The 21,027-nt window shown below is 37.2% G+C and overlaps 1 protein-coding gene across 2 annotated transcripts; it reads right to left on the bottom strand.

Moving 5' to 3' along the window:
* Window positions 1–562: 562 nt before the first annotated feature.
* cacng7a (calcium channel, voltage-dependent, gamma subunit 7a) lies at window positions 563–18,132 on the bottom strand. Of its 2 annotated transcripts, XM_067412319.1 has the most exons (6): window positions 17,937–18,132; window positions 11,811–11,897; window positions 10,663–10,803; window positions 5,061–5,206; window positions 787–1,012; window positions 563–621 (listed from the first exon to the last, which is right to left on the bottom strand). In XM_067412319.1, exons 1-6 carry the CDS (start codon window positions 18,130–18,132, stop codon window positions 563–565), a joined length of 855 nt encoding a protein of 284 aa, XP_067268420.1. The 2 variants fall into 2 exon arrangements, with proteins under 2 accessions (XP_067268420.1, XP_067268419.1); XM_067412318.1 differs by having other exon boundaries at window positions 563–1,012.
* Window positions 18,133–21,027: the final 2,895 nt, after the last annotated feature.

The following is a 21,027-nucleotide window of genomic DNA, read 5'->3' as shown; positions in this document are numbered from 1 at the left end:
TGGACTACACTAGATGACTACCGATCTTAATACATTATGTACAGAAATGATGCATCTCGCCCACTGAAATAAATCTGCGACACCAAAATCTGCCACCTTTGGGGCACATTCGTGTCTTTTTGCTTCTGTATAAACAAGAAATGATATAAATAGCCTCATGATGCTCATGATATATGAGGTATGAGTGGATGGAAATGCTGTTGTGGTGTGCAATAAGATCTAAACATTTTACATACAAATTTAAATATGTATACAATTGTTCTCAACTATTTTCAGCAAGTCAGTATTTTGTACTTTTGTCCTATTTTCTTCCACCTCCATACATTCTTTCTATATGTATAAATGCTATATTGCCTCACTTATTAATCTCGCTCTGAGAATCTGTTAAAACGTCATTCAGGCACAGAATTGTAAGTGAAGTGCTTCCTCGTCTACCTCTTTTCAACTTAGCACCCTTTTCTCCATTTTTCTCCCATAGTCTCTGGAGTACTAAAAGCCCCTGTTATCCTTTTAGCTAATGTTATGCTCATATTTCTGTTTAGGTATCGCATACGCAGGAACTCTAACACGGAGAGGCGCTCATACGCATATGTGCGTGGTAGCGAGGGGGCGGGACGGCGGATGGGGGTGTGGCCATTGGGAGGGACTGAGGGGCGTGGCCACCAGAATGGGAGGAGTGGATGGTGTGAGGATAGGAAGAGGAAGAGGAGGAAGAAGCAGGTGGGAGGTGATAGCTGGCCCCGGAGGAGGGGCCCGAGGAAGAGGGTGGATTGGAGGGCCCGCTTTTAGGCGGAGGCAGCGGGGTCTGGTTGAGCTGAATGGAGATGTCGCTGGACACCTCGGAGCCGCTGCGTCCGCGCTGAGGAGGAGGCCATGAGTCGGGGTGCAGGTACTGGCCGCTGTAGTCACTGCATTCAGACAGACGAGGGCGATACAGCGCAGGGTGGGGCCGGTACATCTCCTCCTCGGCGTAACGTTTCATGAAGAGATACACAGACATGACCCCAGCACCCTAGCAAAACAAAATCACTTGTTATTCAGTTCATTTTAAATTCATGGATTATCACGGATAAAATGTTCCTACAAACTAACAGCTGTGTATGTTCTGAGAAATTGCACCTTTCTCAGTGAAAGTCCTATGCGAAAAAAAAAGGAGTCGAGCTTGTGCCCTTTTTTTTTTTTTTAATTAGAAAACTAACCAATTAAAAGTGTTCGCCACCCAAGGGGTCAAGGTTTGGCTGCTTGACATGACCCATTTAGCCGTAACTACACCATCTGGGGGAAAAAAGCATCTTTTTCCATTGACAGCCATTCAAAACTAATGTATTCATGTAGTTTTGTGGAATAAACATAAAATAAAATAAAATAAAATATGGGTTTTTTTTTTTTTTTTTTTTTTTTTGCAAGAACAAATATTAGTCACAAATATTTCATTATATTTACCAGTGAGCTTTTGAACACTACCATTCAAAAGTTTGAGGTAGGTATGATTTTTGAAACAAAACAGTAGTTTTTATTCAGCAAAGACGCATAGTGACTGTAAAGACATTTCTAATGTTATTTCTAATGAATACATGCTGTTCTTTTGAACTTTCTATTCATCAGATAATCCTGAAAAATCATGCATCAAGGTTTCCAAAAAATATTAAGCAACTGTATTCAACATTTATAATTTTAAGAAATGTTTCTTGAGCATCAAATCAGCATATTAGAATTACACTTTAGTGGCTTATTAGCATGCATGCAACACTAACTGCTGCATTTGGATCCAGCTCTTTTTTTCATTCATTGCTGTAACCGCAAATGACAGAAGGACAGACTATGACATGGATCTGGTGGCAGTTTGTTTCCTCCTCCTCTCCCAGGGGGACCATTCCCTTAAGAGAGACACAGAGGAATTTTTAGACCTTGTCCATCCAGTACACTTCGATTTGTGGACTGGGTCCTGTTTCACTGTAGGTCCCCCTGTACCATCAGCAAGATGGCAGAGGATCAAAACGCAACATTGTCTGTCACTGAAGGAATACTGGTGGAATACGAGGGGATGGAGTGGAGCCCTGTCCCTTCAACCAATGCAGATATAAGTGTGCTGAACTCAGCTCTCCTTATATTGTTTGAAAAGAGCACAATGCCTGTTTCGTTGCCCTGCACCGAGCCTGTTTTGTCGCCCAACACTGTGTTATTGATGTCTTTAATGTTCCTGCCCTGCCTCCAACTCTCGCCCCCCCTGCCTGTTCTGAAGAATTCTATCTGTTCCGCATTGACCAAGGAGGCCATTTCTGAGATGCCATCCTGCTCCGCGTTGGCCAAGAGGGCCATTCGTGAGAAGTCTGCCAGTCCTATATTGGCCAATAAGGCTGTTTCTTAACCCCCTGTTCTGCACTGCCCAGTCCTTCAGCCCTTTCCTCACTGCCTCTCATCTGCCCTTCGTCTCCTCCTATGTTGCACACTCGGTGCATTGTGTATCCACCTTGGGCTGACTGTTCGTCAGCTCGACCCTGTACTGCCGACCTGTTTTCTCCACCTAAATCCTCAGAGCCTGTCACTCCACCTCTGTCCATCAACCTGTTGGCTCCACCGTGGCTCCTCGTCCACTAAGATCCACCTGGACCCATCATCCCTACAGGTCCACCAGGCTTCCTCGTCCTTCCTGCTCCGCCTTGGTCGTCCTTGCTGCTCCGCCTTCGTCTGCGACTTATCCCTCCACCCCTTTGGCTCTGTCGGGCTCAGTCTTCCCTCTGGCTCCACCTCTGTCCTCTGGCACCTTGGCTTCGCCTCGGCTGGAAGTCCGCCTTGTTCTCCAGAACCTTCTCTTCTCTATCTACACGTCATCACTATGATCGGTCATTCAGGATCATGGTGTCTCCTATCACTGTTATGCTGATGACACACAACTCTACCTCTCATTCCAACCAGATGATCCGACGGTTGCTGGTCGCATCGCAGCCTGCCTGACAGCCATTTCTGCCTGGATGAAGGACCACCACCTCCAACTCAACCTTGCAAAAACGGAACTGCTTGTGATCGGTGCAAACCCAACACTTCATCACAACCTTTCAGTTCAACTTGGGTCTTCAACCATCACTCCTTCCAGGACAGCCAGAAACCTTGGAGTGGTGATGGATGATTGTCTAACCTTCACAGATCATGTTGCAGCAACGACCCGGTCCTGCAGATTTGCCTTGTACAACATCAGGAAGATTAGACCCTTCCTATCGGAACATTCCACACAAATTCTTGTCCAAGCTCTTGTTCTATCCAGACTGGACTACTGTAATGCTCTCTTGGCTGGCCTTCCAGCATGCACTATCAAGCCTCTGCAACTGATCCAGAATGCTGCAGCAAGACTGGTCTTCAACGAACCGAAGAGAGTGCACGTCACTCCTCTCTTCATCAGTCTGCACTGGCTGCCACTAGCTGCTCGCATCCAATTCAAGGCTCTGATGTTAGCCTACAGAACGACCGCTGGCTCTGCACCGCTATACCTTAACTCACTACTTCAGACTTACGCGCCCTCCAGAAACCTGCGTTCTGCAAGTGAACGGCGCCTTGTGGTGCCATCACATAGGGGCACAAAATCACTCTCACGGACCTTCTCCGGGACTGTTCCTGGCTGGTGGAATGACCTACCACACTCTATCCGAGCAGCTGAGTCTCTAGCCATTTTCAAAAAAATGCTAAAGACGTATCTTTTTCGTCAGCACTTGACCCAGTAGTAGTAGCACTTACCTTGACTAATATTCTTCTCCTATCTGTGTGTGTATTTAAAAAAAATAAAAAATAAAAAATGTCGCTATGAGCACTTTACTGACATAACTGTGACTTCACTCAGCACTTACATACTGTTGTTCTCATGTTGATTTGATTGATTCTACTACTCTCATTTGTAAGTCGCTTTGGATAAAAGCGTCTGCTAAATGACTAAATGTAAATGTAGAACCTTCTGTGTCACCCGGTCCCTTCAGCTCTTCAGCCTTTTCTGGTTCTTCACCACCATTGGCTTCATCTAGGTCGGTCGTTTCCCTGGTTCCACCTGTCAAGTCTCAACCATGGCTCCTCCCTCCCTTGACTCCGCCGTGGGCTTACGTCTTGGGATTCCGGCTGGGGATTCTGCCCTGGGTCCTCCTCCAGCTATCTCCTCCTTGGCTTCTACCTACGTTGTCTCTTTCCTGGCTCTTCTTCTTGTCTGCTCTTCCTTGGATCCTGTGGTTGTCTGTGCTTGCTCTGCGTCCCCCATCTAAGCCCCATCCCGCCCTACTTTGATGGACTCTTTGTATTTTTCATGTTTGTTATTAATAAGGTGCAAGGTCATGCCTTCTTGAATGTTATTGGTAATTTGCATTTGCATTCCTGATATCTTTTCATTGATTGATTGAGTTGTATCTCCTGTGTCTTGTTTCTTTGGATTAGTGTGCTTGGTTATTTAAGCCCTTTGTTTCTTTCTGTTCATTGTCTGTCCTTGTCGGGTATTGTTTGATTGTTCTGTTCAAGTTTTACACACACACATAGATGTATATATATTATATGTATATATATATATATATATATATATATATATATATATATATATATATATATATATATATATATATATATATATATATACATATATATATATATACACATACATACATCAGAGGGTCTGAGACTACAAGTGAAAATGCTTTTTTTGCATTTCAGTTTAATCCTAAAACTTTATTTCCATGTTTAAATATTAAAAAAACAAAACAAAAAAATTTTTTGTGAAATTGACTGAAAGAGTGATTTCAGACTTTGGACCCCACTATCTATAGTTTGAGGTTACTGCAGACACTAGATGCTGACATTTACAAATTGCTGCACTGAACTTACTGAATTAGCATATATGCAGCATAACGGAAATGTGTAGCCTTCACCCCAGCAAAAGCTAGGCTAAAATTAATGCATACTGATGAGGGCAGACCTATTGGTTTAGCAGAGAAAGCTGTTAACACAGCTGCATATTAATGAACTGAGCTCTGTGATAAGAGTACACACGCAGTCAGCTCGAGTGTTAACAGTAGCTGGTCTCTGTTACTGACCTCTTTGAGCAGGAAGGAGCTGGCAGCAAAGGCAAACGACCAGCCGTAGTGGTAGTGAAAGAACTGCTCTGGCTCTCGAGGCCTGTTCATCACTTCATCGTTGATACTGGAGATATACAGCACCAAACCGACCACTAAACTCAAACCTGAGAAAGAGAGTAAAAGAGGATAAAGGCAGTAAATCATGGCAGAAAAAAAGGGTAAATCATGCAACAACAACAACAACAAAAGATCAGAAACAACCCTCCTGAAAAGTTGATTGACTCTACTAAGATGGTCTAAGCTGATTTAAGATGCTTTCCCAGCCTCACCAAACTTGGACTGCAGTCAAAAAACCAGCCTGACCAGCCTCTGGTTTGCTGATCTTAGATGGTTTAAGCTAGTCTTAGCTATAAGATGGTCTCCCAGCCTAACCAGGCTTTGGTATGCTGGTGTTAGATGGCTTAAGATGGTAAAAAGCTAGTTTAAGATGGTCTCCCAACCTGGAAAAACTTGTGTTTAGCTGGACTAGCCTGACCAGAAGAAATGTGTCCAAAATCCATCTAAATGATATAGGCCTAACCAGTCTCTGGTTTGCTGGTCTTAGATGGTTTAACCTGAGGCCGGTTGCATAAACTGCTAAGACTAGTCTTACAAGTTAGTCATCACATTTTTTTCTTTAAGACTGTTCATAACTGTTTTAGGTAAAGTACATAAAAACGTAGTTTGATATAATTTGAAACCAAAAAGTAACACTGATTGCCCTTGACTAATCACTAGTTGGTCATACTAGTACTTAAGACACAGTCTTAACATATTGGCTATGTTTATGCAACTGACAGCTGGTCTTAGCTAGTATAAGTTGGTCTCCAAGTGTAGTGCCCCAAACCCCTATAAGACCAGCTAAAAGTCCAGCCTAGTTTAGGCTGGTTTAATGAGTTTAAGAAGTTTTTTCTGGAAACATTTTCTAAAGAAAATGTGAATGATGCTTGCAGATGTTTATGTATTGCTATGTGGTTGCTAGGGTGTTCGGTGTGGTTGCTGGGTGGTTACTTACAGGGACTAAAGTCTTTGGGAAAGAATTGGAATACCATCAATGCAATAAGACATTGATTTTTCATTCAATATGAGTAGTGCTTGTAAAAATGTTGTTGCCATGATACTAGTGTTGTGTATGTTTCCCAGGGTGTTGCTACATGCTTTCCAAAGTGTTCTGTGCTGTTTTATAATGTGTAAATCATTCCAATTAGAAAGCTAATAGCACACCTTTCCTCAACAAGCCACATAATCTGAGGTATCACTCATGTCCGATGTGAGTTACAGTACACCCTTATGTGAAGGGGTTTTGGAAAATAAGTATGCTACACCTTTGCATTAGTAAAGAGAGAAACTATTATATACACACAAAGGAGACTAAAAGCTTTTAATGAAAATGACAAATGAAAGAAGCAAATATGCATAAACATGCAATATGCCTAAACAAAGAGTTGATACCGCAGTATTTTTCTATTACAGTACTATACAACACTGTTTTCTTCCCAAAAGCTCTGTGCGGAGAGTGAACGATAAAGCAGTGCACCAACACGCAACCTGTCATAACAGACATTAACATTTATAGTGTGCTCAAATGTTGCTGTGTTATGATGGAGAAAGCTCTGCTGCGGTAATTTTAGTGTGCAGGAGAAAGAGAGAGACAGCGGTAAGGAAAAGCCTCTGGCATAATCAAACACATTATCGCAGTCTGTCACTGCCAGCTGTCTATGCTGCGAATATCGACAAGGAATGTGCATACATATTTCCTTTTCACATTAGAAATGCAAGACATTGGATGTTAAACTGCTGTCAAATTAAGGCATATATTTCCATAATACCAAGCAAAAGCAGGATGCGTAGAGACTGGATATACCTGTTTCTATACAATGGTAAACTACAGTCTATAACATCAAAGACTATGTTTTTTTTTTTTTTTTGCAGAGTTGTCTGTGTTCAGCACTTTGCAACAGCGCTGTTGTGGTGTCTTGTGCTTTATTAATAATTCTGTAGTACAAAATGCTGAGCTAAATGTAACATTATCACCTGATGCAGCGCTACACGGCACGGCGCTGGGCGTCTGCGCTGCTGCTACACTAATCTGCAGACGTACTTTCTCCTGCATTACAAAATCCATTATTATTAAACTGCAGCAGTGCATGCATTAGAGCCGCATCAGCTGCAACACATGGGGCATGTTGACTGGGCTCTGCCCCACCCCTATGCAAACGATTGGGGAGCTTGCTGATTCTACCACTGCTGATGACTCCTTGCTTTTCCCTCTTTGTTCATTTCCTGATATCTAATGAAGACGGTGAGGCAAATTAGATTTTAACAGCCACTCAATGATTTACTGTTTTGATTGGAGTGTAAATGGTATTGCGTTGAAGTGCAAATCAAGTGCTGCAATTAAGCAATAAGTGAGAGACTAAGCTGTATTTATTATTGTATTATGTGAAATGTACATTACAATGTACACTACGGTTCAAAAGTTTGGGTTTGGTAAGATTTTTAATTGTTTTAATGCATTTATTTTATCAAAAAACAATAAAAACCATACTATTGTGAAATATTATTACAATTTTTTAAAGTTTTCTATTTGAATATATTTTAAAGGTGCCATAGAACATCTTTTCTGAAGATGTAATATAAAGCTAATGTGTCTCCTGAATGTGTCTGTGAAGTTTCAGCTCAAAATACCCCATAGATTTTTTTTAATTAATTTTTTTAACTGCCTATTTTGGGGCATCATTAACTATGCACCGATTCAGGCTGCGCGGCCCCTTTAAATCTCTCGCTCCCTGCCCTCCCGAGCTCTCGACTACAAGTGCAGTTATACAGTGCATTTACAAAGTTCACACAGCTAATATAACCCTCAAATGGATCTTTACAAGATGTTCGTCATTCATGCTGCATGCATGCATCGATTCATGTGAGTATAGTATTTATTTGGATGTTTACATTTGATTATGAATGAGTTTTAGGCTATATGCTCTGTGGCTAACGGGCTAATGCTACACTGTTGGAGAGATTTATAAAGAATGAAGTTGTGTTTATGAATTACACAGACTGCAAGTGTTTAAAAGTGAAAATAGCGATGGCTCTTGTCCCCCGCGAATACAGTAATAAACGATGGTAACTTTAACCACATTTAACAGTACATTAGGAACATGCTAACGAAACATTTAGAAAGACAATTTACAAATATCACTAAAAATATAATCATGGATCATGGACCATCTGCAATTTTTCGCTATTGCTCTTGCTTGCTTACCTAGTTTGATGATTCAGCTGTGCACAGATCCAGACGTTAATACTGGCTGCCCTTGTGTAATGCCTTGAACATGGGCTGGCATATGCAAATATTGGGGTCATACATATTAATGATCCCGACTGTTACATATCGGTGTTATGTTGAGATTCGCCTGTTTTCCGGAGGTCTTTTAAACAAATGAGATTTATATAAGAAGGAGGAAGCAATGGAGTTTGAAACTCAACGTATCTCTTTTCCATGTACTAAACTTTTGTTATTCAACTATGCCGAGGTAAATTCAATTTTTGATTCTAGGGCACCTTTTAAAATGTAATTTATTCCTGTGATGGCAAAGCTGAATTTTCAGCATCATTAACTTTTATTATTATCATCAATGTTGAAAAAACATTGATGCTTAATATTTTAAAATAAATTAAATGAATAAAAACTAAATATTCTAATAATTAAAATAAATTAAAATGATAAAAACTACTTTGTGTTTCTTTTTCCTCAATTAAGCTTTAAATTAAAAACATGCAGTTTTAATCTACTGACACTCCTAGTTTCTGTTAATAAAAAAAAAAATTGGAAACTTTATTAAGATTAAGTGTTTACACTTTATTTTGATGGTTCCCCAGACATTCTGTTGAATATAAGAAATGTTGCACCTACATGTCAAATAGCTCTTAGAGTATTAGTTGAGTATTAGTAGACTGTTAGGGTTGGTAGAATAAGTTGACATCTACTTATAGTCAGTAGAATATCTGTTGGGGGACCATTGCAATAATGTGTTAGCAGATATTAAAGGATTAGTTCACTTTAAAATGAAAATTACCCCATGATTTACTCAAGCTATCCTAGGTGTATATGACTTTCTTCTTTATGATGAACACAATCTGAGATATATTAATACATCAAAGCTTTATAATGGCAGTGTATGGCAACGAGTATGAAGCTCAAGAAAGCGCATTTATCCATCATAAACGTACTCCACACGGCTTCGGGGGGTTAATAAAGGCCTTCTGAAGTGAAGTGATGTGTTATGTAAGAAAAATATCCATATTTAACACATTATAATGTAAGTAGAATCCCTATGGCCGTTTGGCCGGAAGCTAGTTATTTTACATCTAAAGCGCATATTACGTGAGGCCAAGACGTACTATGCGATGTATAACGTAGGATGTCACATAGTACATCATGGTGTCGTGTAGTTGACATGTAGGTGCATCATTACTTATAATCAACAACATGTCTAAAGGGGACCATCAAAATGAAGTGTTGATAATACTGTAGAGTCAAACAAGCTGAGAACCATTGCTGCATTCTGTAAGGAATTGATTTGAGTTGAAACTATTTTATTATTTGAGAAGAAACTGTGTGTGGAGTGATACGAAAAATGTGAAAAAGAGCACAGCTAAGTGGAAAATCAATAGCCTTGGACACTGATCAGTTACACACATAATTATACAAAAGTATATAACTACATGCAGCATTAGGCAATCAGAATCATGCATTCCACAGTGCTGTTTCAAAACACGCCCTGATCCAGTGTTCTAGAACTGTTCAAACAAAAGCTTTCTAAACCTTCATGGGAAATTTGTTCCTGCAGGCTGATTTGTACAGCTGTCAGCAGGCAACTGATATGATCAACTGATATAGTTCTGCCATATAGCTGTCTTTATGCCACACTGTGAAAATCACAGCTCCTCGCTACAGTCTGAATGTACTGGTACACCTTGAGAAAATTAGCAATTATATTAAAATATTATTTTTGGTATCAATCCAGCCCTGCAATATCATTTTTTGTGACGTTGTGTTTAGTGTAATACTTAAATAACGATTTCTTTCAAAACATTCATGAAAACCAGATCTCTTTTAGGACATACTTTGCATGCAAATTAGTCAAATCTAAACACACTCTGACATTCTTGACAATCTGTTTCTATTAGCCGAATGCAAATGACAGCTGTTAGGCAGAGCTCTGTTGACTGGATTGGAGAGACCGCTCTTATTAATTACTGTTTGTGAGAAAAAGGACCATTTAATGGATATTGTGTACCGCACATTACCATAGATGGATATCGGGAACACCATTCATTAAATATGCAAACCTCTCAGTGGGATTCTCAGCCTGATTTCGGACAGAGTTGTGGAGAATTACCAAGCTCACCACTGAAACTGAATATCAATAAACAGAATCTAATCTAGAGTATGTAAGAAGATGTACAACTATGGGCTGCAAAAGTGGGAACATCATGAGAAACATGATGGGAATCAAGAACGCTTTTTAGCTGATTTTCATATGTTATATTTCCATATAAGAAAGCACATACAACTTACCTGATAAGATGAAAAAGATCCCAGAGATGAAGGCCAGGATGGTGCGTTGAGGACGGATGTGGCCGATGTTGCTTATGACAAAGGCGGTGAAGACAAAGAGGAGGGAGACCATTGGGAAGGGGGTGGCCGTCCTTACCATTTCTAACAGAGCAAAGAGACGAGGACAGAACAAATGATTGAAATTATGAAATGTTAGTCCCTCAAAATCACTGAGTCAAATGTGTGACATTTATTTTTGTAAAATTTGTATGCATTTTATGGCCTCATATTATATTGAAAAACGTTAAATTGTCCATTTGGCATTAAAAAAGCATCTAAAAAAGACAAACTAAAAAATATAAACTAAAATGCCTAAAATATATATTTATATAATATAATAATATTTTTGTATAATTATTATGCATTTTTATTTTATTGCCTAATATTATATTGAAAAGCTTTAAATTGTATGTTTAAAAATTATTGTGACATCAAAAGATATTTGATAACTAAAAGGTGATTAAAACACTTAAATATTAAAGCAGATTACCATTTACGACAGCTAAAATATACTGGATAATATAATATAATATAATATAATATAATATAATATAATATAATATAATATAATATAATATAATATATACTTTATATATAATATAATATATAATTTGACTATTAATATTTTTGTTATGATTATTATACATGCAGTTTTTATGGCTTCATATTATACTAAAAACACATTAATTGTACATTTAAAAATCATTGTCACACTGAAAGACTATTTAAATTGACTAGTTACAGCAGCTAATGTAAAAATAATAATATAATATAATGTAATGTAATGTAAAGTAATGTAATATAATATAATATAATATAATATAATATAATATAATATAATATAATATAATATAATATAATATAATATAATATAATATAATATAATATAATATAATATAATATAATATATGTGCTCTCTATACAAACAATATATCTAGATTTTGGAAAAAAGTTAATGCCCATGATTTCTATATATATCCAATTACAGAATATAACTGAATATTCACTTTTACACTTTAAATGAACTATATTGAATTTAACATCTTGTACTCAAATCGTTGTTTTCCCATCTATATTCATATACAATAAAGTGCATTAAGTTTTCTTACTCAGTATATTGGCTGTGTTCTCAGTGGTGATCTCTATTTCGGGCTCGGTGAAGTATTCAGATGCCACACATCTCCCCTTCTCTGGCCCTGAGATAGAAAGAGAGACAGAGAGAGAGAGAGACAGGGGAACAAAGGGAGACAGGGACACAAAGACAGACAGAGAGAGGGTGTACAGACAGAGCAGGACAAAGATTGACAATGACAGTAGGGGAGACAGGGACAAACAGAAAGAAACACAGCAATGATTTTGGTCCAAACACTGAGAAGAGAGGCGAGAAAACTCACATGCATTACACATATATACTGCACTTATAGTCAGAAGCATCATGCAGTTTTTTTTTGCACTGGTGGCTGTCCTGACTTACTTGGTGGCCTGAGCAAGATAAGAGATGTATGCATTATATCCATATAGGAAGTAAGAAGAACAGGAGTTTTATTTATTTATTTATTTATTTAATTTTTTTTTACTTTTTGATGCAAAATGTATGCATTTTTTGATGCAAAATGTTGATATGAAGACAACAAAATTAAATAACTGACATTATTAAAAATGTTTGTTAAATATTACAATATATTAAATATATTGTAAGTTTACAGCATATCTGTAAAGAGCCCCTAAATGTACATGGTGATGTTAAAAAAATGAGATGGGGGGGAATTATATTTCTAACTTTGTTTTGCTCACAAAACAATTAATATGAGGAAAATAGCATGAAATAATATGAGGTGGGAGGAAAAACTATATCAGTACTTTTGGAAACACAATAGCTTAGCGAGTGAGAGCAAATGTTTCAGAGGGGAACGCAACTTTTTTTGAGAGAGAACGCAAGATTGCAGATTACTTTTTTTTCTTATTGTTAAAAAACTGTCAAAATGTTAAAATAAGCTAAAATTATTTCATGAATTTTGACCAGTCTTTGGAAAGCAGAATATTTAAATATATATATATATATATATATATATATATATATATATATATATATATATATATATATATATATATATATATATATATATATATATATATATATATAAACATTGCAAATAGTAATTATATTAAACATATTTTATTAAATTTTAACCCTTAAAATTTAACCCTAAAAAAGGTACACATATAAGTCCAAAGAGGACAAAAATGTCCTTTTTAAAGAAGACCCTTGGCAGATTATTGTTGAAGTAAAAAAAAAAGTTTATTTATTTAAAGTGAAATAAGAAAAAAGTTCTAGAAGTTTAAGTTTATGAAAATTATTTATGAACATTATTATATTAAAAAAAAAAAAATTATAAAACATGTTGAAACTGCTAGAAAATCAAAGCTATAAACCTAAATAAGTTCCAAATTTGACGTTGATATCTCAAAAAATGAGCTTTCGGTAAGATTGTTTGGGCGCAGTACCAAACTTTCTCCATTAGATGGCAGCAAAGCTCCCCTGGTACACACAAAATTTTTATTTTGAACCCTTGCCAACAGAATGAAAGCCTATTAACAAAGATTGCATCATTTTATTGTTAAATGGCCCTGGAATTAAAAATTGCAGTTTCAATGTGGACATTTTTATCCTGAGAGGAACTTTTTTGTGTAACTATAGTGTTAATTAGGTTTATTAAAGGAAATGGGGGTGAAATAGTAAAATTCCAATAAAAATACACACCTGAGCCTAAATGTATGAAGTTGGCATTAACACAGGCAAAATTATCAAAATAAACAAAAACTAAAAATGTACAAGGGTTAAGAGCACACGTTAACATTGACATTTGCTTTCTCGCAAATCTTTTACAGACCTCCTTGTGGCCCCCACAGGTTGAAAACCTGTTTTGGACAAAGTATTTTAACTTACAATCATTTAAATGAAATCAACTTAAAGGTGCTAAAGAGGATGTTTTGTTTTATACATTTTTGCAATATTACTTGAAACTGTCTTTAATAACTGATAAAAGACTATTTATTAGGTGCACTGAAAGTAATAATAATACTATACATCATCTGTGCACGAGGTAGGGCCTTAAAAACATCAGCCAATCGATTGGCCCTCCGGCTTGTCAATCACTGCCATGACGTTCCTTGTGAGAGACGTGCGCGGCTGCGCTCTCCAGTAACTTTCCACACTCCACAGGCGCTGCATGCAATGTTTTTGTCAGGAGACAGGAGTAACAACTGCAGATTATGAGCTACCTGCAGTGAGTCCGACATAATGAATCCACTAACATGACACAGCGAATGCCGGTGGTAAACACTCGTGTTCCAATACTCGTGCACGAGTTTTGGGATGCGTTCCCTCGAAATGAGCTGTGAAGGAGGGGGTTGTTCTTACGCATGCGCTCATCACAGTCTTTGGTTTCTCAGTCGACGAAAAGATCCTCTTTAGCACCTTTAAAAATCTGAAGAGGCACTAAATGGGCATGACGCTTCTGCATAATGTGCATGAAAGAAGGGTACATTAGACCTCGCTCTTGGCACACACACATATAAAAAAGATCCTTTTTAAACACATAAATCATATGCTCTCTAGAGCGCATGAAAAGAGTGCAAATTATACACACAACACACCTAATGGGCAAAAAGTATTCCTGTAGTGATTTTTCAAACACCCACATACAGGCAAACTAAATACCAGAACTGGTTAAGCTAGAAAAAAGATGACATCATTCTCACACTTCTCTTAGTCAGCCATTTGCCACCAACTGGTGTGGCATCGTTTCAGTCCACCTCAGCACTTCCTGTCAGTGTCATGAAAACAAACCAGCATGCGATGCAAAACAACATATACAATTGCAACACACAAAAAAGATAAGGTCTTTTCCTTAAAGTGCAACTATTATACTTTTTTAAGTGCCCTCAAACACTGTAGTTGTAGCTGAGACCAGGTTCGTGTTGAGACCTGGTCCTGCTCTGCGTACACTTTGCATGTACTTCCAAAGGATGAGGAATTGATACGGTAAAACCTACTGTTTTGTTACTGTACATATCACTGTGTATAAAAGTGTTGAGGAAGCCTCCGGAGCTAAAATTCAGATATGGTAATGGGTGTTTAATTTATGATATGTGCTGTAAGCGGTAGACCAATCACAACAGACTGGGCCATCTGACCAATCAGAGCAGAGTAGGCTCTTGGAAAGGAAGGGTTTAGAGAGATAGACTTGTTTATCAAACCATTTCAGACACTGTGAGAAAAGAGGTGATGCCTCAGTGTACATTATGAGTGTTTTTTTGTAGGAGACCTCCAAAACAAAATTAGGAACATTTAAAATAGCAAAATAGGTGCACTTTAAACAAAACTGAAAAAGGCATGTTTCATTGCATCTTTTATTAGCCTGTGGTTACTGATTTGGCATCTTGCAGTGGTTTGCCCACACAGCCTCACTAGGTTCTGTTTCAATGTGTGGCACGATTTGGGAGGGTGATGCAACAGGATGCCACACCAGTGCGGTGCAGGGACACTGAACACCAGCTGCATAACACAGCAGGACGCCCCACAAATAAACTGCAACTTAACCAAGGGATTTAGATGACGCTACCATTCGATGATACACTGATGCACAGGGATTCGCCTGTGAGCAAAACCTCGACGTCGAGAGGAAGTGATGCTTGACACAGCATGATGCCACAATCAATTGCCATTTGGTTTTTAATCAGGCATCTGTCTCAGCAACCAACTGGGGTGCATTTCCCATGTAATAATTAACTACTACAGTAGGTACAATGCATCACTGAAGAAACTAACCAACAATCATGACTGTATCCCAAAACCGTAGTAACATGGTCACACATCTGCACATTGGTTCACAATATAGGACTGTTGCAGGTGCACTCAAAAAAAAAAAAAAAAAGAGAGAGATTCTAGCTGTTTGCTCAGTTTATTTAAATAAAATAAGCTGAAACACCACAACTTTTTACTTAATTGTAATTTGCACTCAATTTAATGAAGTTAAATGAAATTAAATTTAAATAAAATGGTACAATGTTAAATTAACTTAAACCATTTGTGTTAGGACTACATGAATCATTTATGTTGCGCTGAATCAAACTGGGCAGTGGATTACTAGTTCCCAGCATGCTTTGTGTACGGATAGATCAGAAGAGTAAATGTTGAAAATCAGTGCTATTTAATGTGTTTTTTAGTAAAGGGAATGGCTTGTTAGTGTTTAATGTTCAGTTATGCTGGACATTTAAAAGAGTTTCTATTTTGACATTTTTGTGGTTACCGCTGTGCTGAAGAGTAGAGATTGTTGTTAGTGTAGGTTGTGAGTGGCGACATTAAACTATTATGATTTTTACTTTACTCTTTGAGCCATAGCTTTGATGGCATCAATGCAATGATAGGTAATTTCTTGTTCATTATATTCACATGCTATAGCTATAAAAAGTTATGCATGAACATGTTCCATACTAGCTATTTATTGTAATTTGAAGTAAGATTAGTCGATTACTATGCCCTACTCTTCACCACAGTGGTAACCACAACAACTTGATGAATTTAAGTTCATACAACACTACAATAAATCAGTCCAACTCAACAAATTCTTTCAAATTCTTCTTTCTGATACAAGAACCTAAATTGATTAAGTTTGTTCAACAATCTATTTTTTGTTTAAATGGACTTGTTAAAGTCTTGTTGTATCAACCTAACTTAATTGTCTGGAAAAGTTTTCCTTAGTTCAATGAACAAACAATTTATTTGAGTGTAGAGGAGTATAATAAGTTGCGAATTAATCTATTCAAGATCTCTGAGATGCTGCTGTAATGAGCATGGTGCCTAATGACTTACTTCAATGTTTTTGTGCCATGACATTTTGCTTTATTCTATGTTTGATTAATCGCGGGCTCCTGCATACTTCATTTTCCAGAGTTCTCTTGCGCATTTTAAGTAACATAGGCACTCTTCAAAAACAGTGCTGATTGTTGACACACTAATATATATATATATATATATATATATATATATATATATATATATATATATATATATATATATATATATATATATATATATATATAAATATAAATATAAATATAAATATATATATATATAAACAGAACAAAATATATCCACCTTATTCCTGATGAGCCTATTGCGTTTTGAATTATTGGAATTTCTGGTTTGGGGAACTTCCATTCAAAAACACTGAAACGAATCATTTCAAATCCTAAGGATGCCCTACAAATAAAGCTTTTCTGTCAGTTTTCCTTCATTTTTAATAAAGGATTCATAAGAATCATAATTTTAATATCATAAGAATAAAGTAACGCTTGGTATTTTAACGTGACGTTATAACAAGAATATCTATGGCAAGAGCTCTTTTTAGTTTTCCTCATGATTATTTTCTTTTTTCCTTTTGCATTCTGCTGTAACAGTATTAAAAAGGACAACATAAACTGCACATCTGTGGTCTGTTCTCCCGATTTAATTTATGATATATCCCATTACTAATTCACTGGAATCTCTTGCTTTCTCCTCAAATCCTCACATCTCTTTCCACGATTGTTTTCACAGGTAAATACAATTTATGATTTGTCAAAATCACTTTGAAATAGTATCACGCAGTGCTGAATTTAATGAACATTTTTGATTATTTAACCCTTCTGTTATTGCTGTGGAAATAGTCGTACTTTTGGAGTTATTCATGGGCTGTTGAAAGAACCTTGTTGATGCTTTTACACTTTTAAATGTCCTTTTCAATGGTTGAAGGGTGAGTAATATCATCTCATTGTACCCATTTTATAAAACACGTATTATTGCGTTTGTAGATCAAGCCTTTCACTGATTGTTTACAGCTTAATGGAAGTTACACCCATAATTCATGCAAAGCGTCATGGGGCGTAGGAATAAGATGGATAGAATGTACTGAACGTTAGGTTGCATATTGTGCCCAAGAGCATGATCTACTTAAGTCCACAAGTCATTTAAAAAGAAACTATGCTTCTAACCACATCTCTAGAGCTGTGGTTCCAACCGCGTAAGTTTGCTATGCTGTTTGTGAATGTTTGCTAGAACTATGGTTTCAGGAAACGGCAAATCATTGAATTATGTTGGTAATGACAGAACTTGCGACCATAGCTGGCTAACAACACTTTCAGGAAATGCAGTCCTGGTTAGATGATGCAGCTCTATCAGTAATGGTACCTACCAGCCACAAAACAGACCCTCCAGAGTCCAGAATGCAGAGCCATCTTCACCTCATTGGTCTGGTTCTGCTGGAGGACAATGCCCTCTTCCATTAACAGCCAGTAGTCCGTCGACACAGCCACACCGACCAGGAGCAGCCCGCACGCCCCAAACACGGACGACAGGAGCGTCAGTGCCCTGGTGCTAAATGAACTCATCTAAAAAGATGAGAGAGAAGAACATGAATAAATAAATAAACAACTAAACATGCAATATAAAAAATATAACTTGTGATAAAATAACATTAAAGGGTTAGTTCACCCCCCCGCCCAAAAAAAAGATAGGTTTCTGATCCCCAAGAGAAAGCAACGTAATTACCACGTTCAAGGTCCAGAAAAGTAGTAAAGACATCGTTAAAATAGTTAAAGTGACTACAGTGGTTCAACCTTAATGTTATGAAGCGACAAGAATAGTTTTGTGCGCAAAAACAAAACAAAAATAACTTTATTCAACAATTTCTTCTCTTCCCAGCGTTCTCCTACGCTGTTTATGTTGTAGAGACAGTGCAGCGCTTTCAGGTTAACGTCAGAACACCGACTCACGAAAAGCTCTCGGATTTCCTCAAAAATATCTTAATTTGTGTTCTGAAGATGAATGAAGGTCTTGGAACACAGGTTCCACAGGTGTGGAACAACAGTAATTAAAGGTTTAGTTCATCCAAAAATGAAAATAATATATATTGTGTCTCATCCTTATGTGGTTCCACACCTGTAAGACCTTCGTTCATCTTCGGAACACAAATTAAGATATTTTTGATGAAATCCAAAGGCTCAGTGAGGCCTTCATAGGGAGCAATGACATTTCCTCACTCAAGATTCATAAAGGTACTAAAAACACATTTAAATAAGTTCATGTGAGTATAGTGGTTCAATCTTAATATTATAAAGTGACGAGAATATTTTTTGTGCGCAAATTATCTAGTGATGGGTGATTTCAAAACACCGCTTCATGAAGCTTCGGGGCATTACAAATCGAATCAGTGGTTCGGAGCGCCAAAGTCACGTGATTTCAGCAGTTTGACACGCTCTCTGAATCACTGAATCAACAAAAAAGATTTGTAACGCTCCGAAGCAGTGTTTTGAAATCGGTCATCACTACATATTGTTAAAAAGTCGTTTTGTTTTTTTTGTCAAACAAAAAATATTCTCGTCGCTTTATAATATTAATATTGAACCACTGTACTCACATGAACTGATTTAAATATGTTTTTAGTACCTTTATGGATCTTGAGAGAGGAAATGTCATTGCTGGCGATGCAGGCCTCACTGAGCCATCGGATTTCATCAAAAATATCTTAATTTGTGTTCCCAAGATGAACGAAGGTCTTACGGGTGTAGAACGACATGAGGGTGAGTAATAAATGACATTATTTTGGGTGAACTAACCCTTTAAATAATACAGAAAGTTTCCCCATCATAGGAATAAATCACATTTTAAAATATATTAAAGTAGAAGACTGTATGTTTGATCAAATAAATGCAAGATTGGTGAGCATGAGAGACTTTAAAAACATAAAAAATATTCTTACTGACCCTGAATGAATGCTAGTGTATGTTCTGAATGAAAAATAATATATCTGATCACATAAACAAACAAATAAATGAATAATAACACCTAAAATAACACATAACCTTATATAAAAGCAATCCTATCCTGTCACTATGTGTGTTTCCTAGGAGTCAAACCCATGAGCATACAAACTGCATTTGTATGTAATAATGTTGCTGGATCAAACCAACTTAAGTTGTCACTTAAATAATCACAATTATTATTTTATTAATAAATAAGATAATTCTACTCAGTTTGAACCATTAAGCAACTTATATCTCTGCAAAAGTTAACTAACCATTTGCCAATGAGTCATTCTTTCTTAATTTCAAACTCTTGAATTGTTTTACTGGCTTTTGTTTGCCACTTAAGGCAAATAGAGTGCACTTTAATAACTATAGGCCAAGAATTATTATATTAGCTGTGCCTGAAGGGCTTGATGAAAAATTCCTCTCCATCGACTACTGAACTAGTGTGTGACTCATCAACAGAACAAACAGATGAAGGACAAACAGTGTCCTTAAACACTGTATGACTAAAATGATTAGGGACAAGCATGCAGTGAGACATATCTTCAGAATTATATGAGTGCTTTAAGACACTATAAATCATTTGCTATTTCATTTTTATGGCTTTAGGCTATAATGAACAAGATGGAATAGCAGGAAAGTGTGAGGGAGAGGGAGCGAGAATGGGATTGGGACACAAACTGGATTCTGCACCCTATGTGAGCCAGTGCACTACCCACTGTGCCATGGCTCAATGTTAGCTATTAATCAGCCAGCCCCTAAAAGGTCCGTATTCCGACAAATAGGCAATTACACAAGCAAATCATTAGCTAAATTCATTGTTTAGGGTTATAGAACCGACGGTTGTTGTAATACCCTGCAGTAAAGCATCACAGCTGCGTATCGCTTTATATCTGCTGAATAGATTGACACATCAAAGCTTGAAGGTAAACAAAAAGAGAGAATCAGAAAGAATAATCAAGAAATAGAGAATGTGAACAGTATCGGAAAGGTTTTGCAATGTAATACCTCCTGGATTGTTACACGTTTTGCACTCACGCTCTGGAACAAGAATGAGGATTTGATTGGCATGCCTCCAGAAGAGCCACAATTCCCTTAATTCACAGAATGGCACCATATAGCCGCTGGATTAGAAGCCCGGAAAATTAACATTTTTTTTTTAGGCTTGGTTTTTGGCAGGGGGAGAAGAACACAATAATGGGTTATTATTGGTGAAATCCTCTTCGGTTAGTGTCGGGAGCCCCAGGGTGTGCTTGATATGAATGAAGGATTCGTAGTGAATAGTGGTTTATGTGTGAGGGTTAAGATAATCCATAGAGCATTGACAGAGCAGAGCAGAGCAGAAAAGAGGAGCTTTGAAGAAGTTAAAGGTGAGGAAAAATGGCTTCGGGAAAGATAATATGGTGAATAATGAAGTTCCTCTGAAGAATGCATTAGCACTTGGTGTACTAGCTTTGGAATAGTAGTACATTTTAT

This window comes from Chanodichthys erythropterus, chromosome 15 (assembly GCF_024489055.1).
Source record: "Chanodichthys erythropterus isolate Z2021 chromosome 15, ASM2448905v1, whole genome shotgun sequence".
NCBI lineage: Eukaryota > Metazoa > Chordata > Actinopteri > Cypriniformes > Xenocyprididae > Chanodichthys > Chanodichthys erythropterus.
Note: the sequence above shows the minus strand (reverse complement) of the source record. Positions and strands in the feature narration are given on the sequence as shown.

Excerpts from the sequence above, each read along its gene's own strand:
- cacng7a (XM_067412318.1), bottom strand. The coding sequence starts at position 18,132 with ATGAGTTCATTTAGCACCAGGGCACTGACGCTCCTGTCGTCCGTGTTT. Across the intron at positions 11,898-17,936 it reads GAGGGTCTGTTTTGTGGCTG|GGCCAGAGAAGGGGAGATGT; the intron begins GTAGGTACCATT and ends TTTCTATCTCAG. Across the intron at positions 5,207-10,662 it reads GATCTTTTTCATCTTATCAG|GTTTGAGTTTAGTGGTCGGT; the intron begins GTAAGTTGTATG and ends TCTCTTTCTCAG.